Source organism: Otolemur garnettii, unplaced genomic scaffold, assembly GCF_000181295.1.
Source record: "Otolemur garnettii isolate 467f Iridium unplaced genomic scaffold, OtoGar3 scaffold00014, whole genome shotgun sequence".
In the NCBI taxonomy this organism is placed as follows: domain Eukaryota; kingdom Metazoa; phylum Chordata; class Mammalia; order Primates; family Galagidae; genus Otolemur; species Otolemur garnettii.
In genome coordinates this window covers 12526921-12530960 of record NW_003852409.1, presented here as the reverse complement: position 1 = coordinate 12530960, position 4040 = coordinate 12526921, and the positions used below count along the sequence as shown (strand labels likewise).

The 4040-nt window shown below is 54.9% G+C and overlaps 1 protein-coding gene across 1 annotated transcript; it reads left to right on the top strand.

Annotated features, from left to right (window-relative positions):
• Positions 1-2307: 2307 nt before the first annotated feature.
• Positions 2308-3653, top strand: ACTL7B (actin like 7B). The gene has a single exon (XM_003785210.2). The coding sequence runs from the start codon at positions 2398-2400 to the stop codon at positions 3649-3651; it is 1254 nt and encodes a 417-aa protein (XP_003785258.1). The 5' UTR covers positions 2308-2397; the 3' UTR covers positions 3652-3653.
• Positions 3654-4040: the final 387 nt, after the last annotated feature.

Genomic DNA, 4040 nt, shown 5'->3' with positions numbered 1-4040 from the left:
AGGCCTGCTCCTCCCCCTCCTCTTTCATTCCACATGTGAGAGTCCATCCACCCAGCTGCTCTAGACAGAAACCTGGAGGAGGTGGAGAGGGCTCAAGTTGACGAGAGGCATGGCACTATAGTAAGCAGAGTCAACTGACATTTTGGGTCGTCCGCCCAAGATCATATAGATGTTAAGTAATACAGTTGGATTTGAACCCAAGTCCTCTAAGTCCAGTTCCTTCATCTTCCCTCTGAACTGCCTTTCCATAGGGAATGGAAGAAAAGTAGGCTCAGGAAGTTGTGAGCCTTTAAATAGCCTAAGGGTTGTCATGGAAGAAGTGCAGTTGCACCAGTTCAGGGCTCTGCACCACCTTGACAGTAGACTAATTCAGAGCGGTAGAGAGATACAGCTGTCACCCACGGTTGGCCAAAACAGGGTGAGCTGGTCATGCTAAACTTCGGGTGGCATGTTCTAGAGGGGATTCGGGTGACTGGTCCTCAGGTTCTGTGATTTTGTGGTCTCAACCAGTGGCATTTCTACGTTATGATGCTTATTAAGTTGTTACCCAAATAATCTTGTTTAATAGTGTTCCAAAAAACAGTTTGGCACACAAGAATTACCCGAAGTTCTTCATTAGCATTCTTACATGCTCCCAGAAGTATCTCTGGCCTTCCCCCCAACCATGCTGCCTAATCCCATGGCCATCCACTTTGCTCTTAGTTCTCCCTTAAAACTTCCTCAGCCCAGGGCGGTGCCTGTGGCTCAGAGGAATAGGGTGCCAGCCCCATATGCCGGAGGTGGTAGGGTTCAAACCAACCCCAGCCAAAAACTGCAAAAAAAAAAAAAAAACTTCCTCAGCCCCTGTGGCTGCTCTTCCCACTTTCTCCTGATTCTTCACCACCTGATTCTTCTTTGGGGTGGGAGGGCAGTTTACTGAAGTTGGAGGTCCCTGCGGCGATCCAGTGAATTGTCCTTTCTGAATGGCAGGCCATATTTCTTGCTTGGGCACAGGTAAGGGATTCCTCCTTTCCTCTCCTTCACGCCCCACATTTAGTCATCTAATCTGAGTGTGGTGTTTGAGGCTGAACGAGTCACAGGAGCCCATGAGAGAAGGCTTCAAATGGGTAAGGTTTGAGTTTGGAAGAGTTTGGGTAAGAGTTTGAAATAAAGTTGGCTGGGGAACCCACAGATTAGATTTATTCCACCTTCTAAATTCCTCTAAAGCCTGTCTTTTCCACACTATCACAGCCCTAGGTCAGGCCCCCTTGAAGTCTTACAAGAATTTCTTCCATGGCCTCCTTTCAGGTCTCAGCATTGAATCTTGCCCCATCCATTCTCTACAGACAAACAGAAATCTGCCTAAAATTGTTTGGAAAGCAAATCCGAACACTCCCCTGGTAAAACCCTTCGTTGGTTCCCAGCTCTCCTCAGTTCAGTGGAAGCTTACTCCTGTATTCGAGGCCCTCCCTGCTGGCTCTGTCACCTCTCTAGCTTTGTCTGTCTTTCTGAACACTAACTACTGGAAGCCCCTCACTGTGCCGCCCTCGCAGCCTCCGCTCAGGCCCTACGCTGTGTGGGAGGCCTTTAATTCCTCTTGGCTACTTGACAAATACCCACACCAGGTTCAGCACTTGATGTAAGCATCACCTCCTTTCTCAAGAACCTTCTGACTTCCCTCAAATAAGCACCCTCCCCTGAGTGCACCTCTGTCTCCGAGGGGACATCTACCTGTGAACTCGTTTGCGTCTGTTCTATCTTCTCAGCCTGGCCCTGCATGTGGCCAGAGTTTTGTCTGTCACCGCCAGGATGCACCAGGCTGGACCCGCTACATACCCCAGTAAAAGCCAAATGAAGGGAAGAGTATTCTGTGGGCCCTCAAGTGCTTTACGGAGGCCTGGTGTGCTGGAGTTGGATGAACTTGGATTAAATTACAAACACTCTAAGAACTGTTTGCTCTTAGGCAAATCTTTTGAATTATGAGCCTCTTATTTCCTCAGTTCTGCCTACCTCCCAGGATTCTGCAAAAAGATTTAAGCAGAGTCCCTGGTCCAGTGCCTGACTTACTGTAGGGGCTCAGATACTACTATTAACATCTAGGAAGCAGGGGAAAAGGCATTCAGTCAGTAGTGAACCGGGTTAGGCATGGAGATGTAAGGTGGGGGAGAAGAAATCTCTGAGATCTCAGTGCGCTTGAATTTCTAAAACTGCCAGCACCTGCTCTGTTCTGGATCAGACTCAACTTAGAGGGATGGGGGTTGAACCGACCTGTGGAAGCCAAGCCCTCCCCGGGGGCCTGAATGGACCAGCCCCGGTGACGTCACAATCCTGGCGGTTGCCAAGGCGCTGCTGGAGCGCACTTATTTCTCCCAGTGGACCTCTAGGATGTGGATGTGAGAAGGTGAGAAAGGAAGGCAGATGGCGACAAGGAACAGCCCCAATCTCATGCCCCTGGGCACTGCTCAGGGTGACCCTGGAGAGGCAGGAACACTCTCAGGCCCAGATGCTAGCATCCGGGACACAGGTTCCGCCACTCAGCTGAAGATGAAGCCCAAGAAGGTGCGCAAGATCAAGGCGCTCATCATCGACCTGGGCTCCCAGTACTGCAAGTGCGGCTACGCGGGAGAGCCGAGGCCCACCTACTTCATTTCGTCCACGGTGGGCAAGCGCTGCCCCGAGGCGGCCGACTCGGGCGACACTAGCAAGCAGACCTACGTGGGCCACGAGCTGCTCAGCACGGACACGCCCCTCAAGCTCATTAACCCGCTGAAGCACGGCATCGTGGTGGACTGGGACTGCGTCCAGAACATCTGGGAGTACATCTTCCACACGGCCATGAAGATCCTCCCCGAGGAGCACGCCGTGCTGGTGTCCGACCCTCCGCTCAGCCCCAACAGCAACCGGGAGAAGTACGCGGAGCTCATGTTCGAGACCTTCGGCATTCCGGCCATGCACGTGACGTCGCAGTCGCTGCTGTCCATCTACTCGTACGGCAAGACCTCGGGGCTGGTGGTGGAGAGCGGCCACGGCGTCTCGCACGTGGTGCCCATCTCGGAGGGCGACGTGCTGCCGGGCCTGACCAGCCGCGTCGACTACGCGGGGGGCGACCTCACCAACTACCTGATGAAGCTGCTCAACGAGGCGGGCCACAAGTTCACAGACGACCACCTGCACATCATGGAGCACATCAAGAAGAAGTGCTGCTACGCCGCCCTGCTGCCAGAGGAGGAGCACCGCCTGTCGCTGGACGATCTGCGCGTGGACTACGAGCTCCCGGACGGCAAGCTCATCACCATCGGCCAGGAGCGCTTCCGCTGCTCCGAGATGCTCTTCACGCCGTCCCTGGTGGGCAGCGGCCAGCCGGGGCTGCCGGCGCTCACGGCCGCCTGCCTGGGCCGCTGCGAGGAGGCGGGCTTCAAGGAGGAGATGGCCGCCAACGTGCTGCTGTGCGGCGGCTGCACCATGCTGGACGGCTTCCCCGAGCGCTTCCAGAGGGAGCTGAGCCTGCTCTGCCCCGGGGACAGCCCCGCCGTGGCCGCCGCCCCCGAGAGGAAGACCTCGGTGTGGACCGGCGGCTCCATCCTGGCCTCCCTGCAGGCCTTCCAGCAGCTCTGGGTCAGCAAGGAGGAGTTCGAGGAGCGGGGCAGCGTGGCCATCTACACCAAGTGCTGAGCAGCCCGCCCGCCACGCTATACATTTACAGAGTTTCACATAAAACTTTAATGCACAGCAGCTCTTGTCTGGATTTCTTGCTCTAATCTGATAGCAGAGGGTGGTGGCGAGGAATATTGGCACCTTTTGCTCTGATGTGCTGGGGTAGGAGGGGTATCCCCCTCACTGAGCCCACCCCCTCCACCTGGGTTGAAAACGCCCATTAGCAGAGAGGGAATGGCGCCCCTGAAACAACCACCTCAGGGTCACATAGTTAAATGTCTGCCTGTGGGACACTAAAGTCCGTTATAGTTCAGTCTCCTGCTCCCAGCTTTGTCACTGGGTACTCAACCCAGGTTCCCTCACTAAACTCTCCTTGTTGCCTGCCACCCTCATAGTGGCGGCTCCCC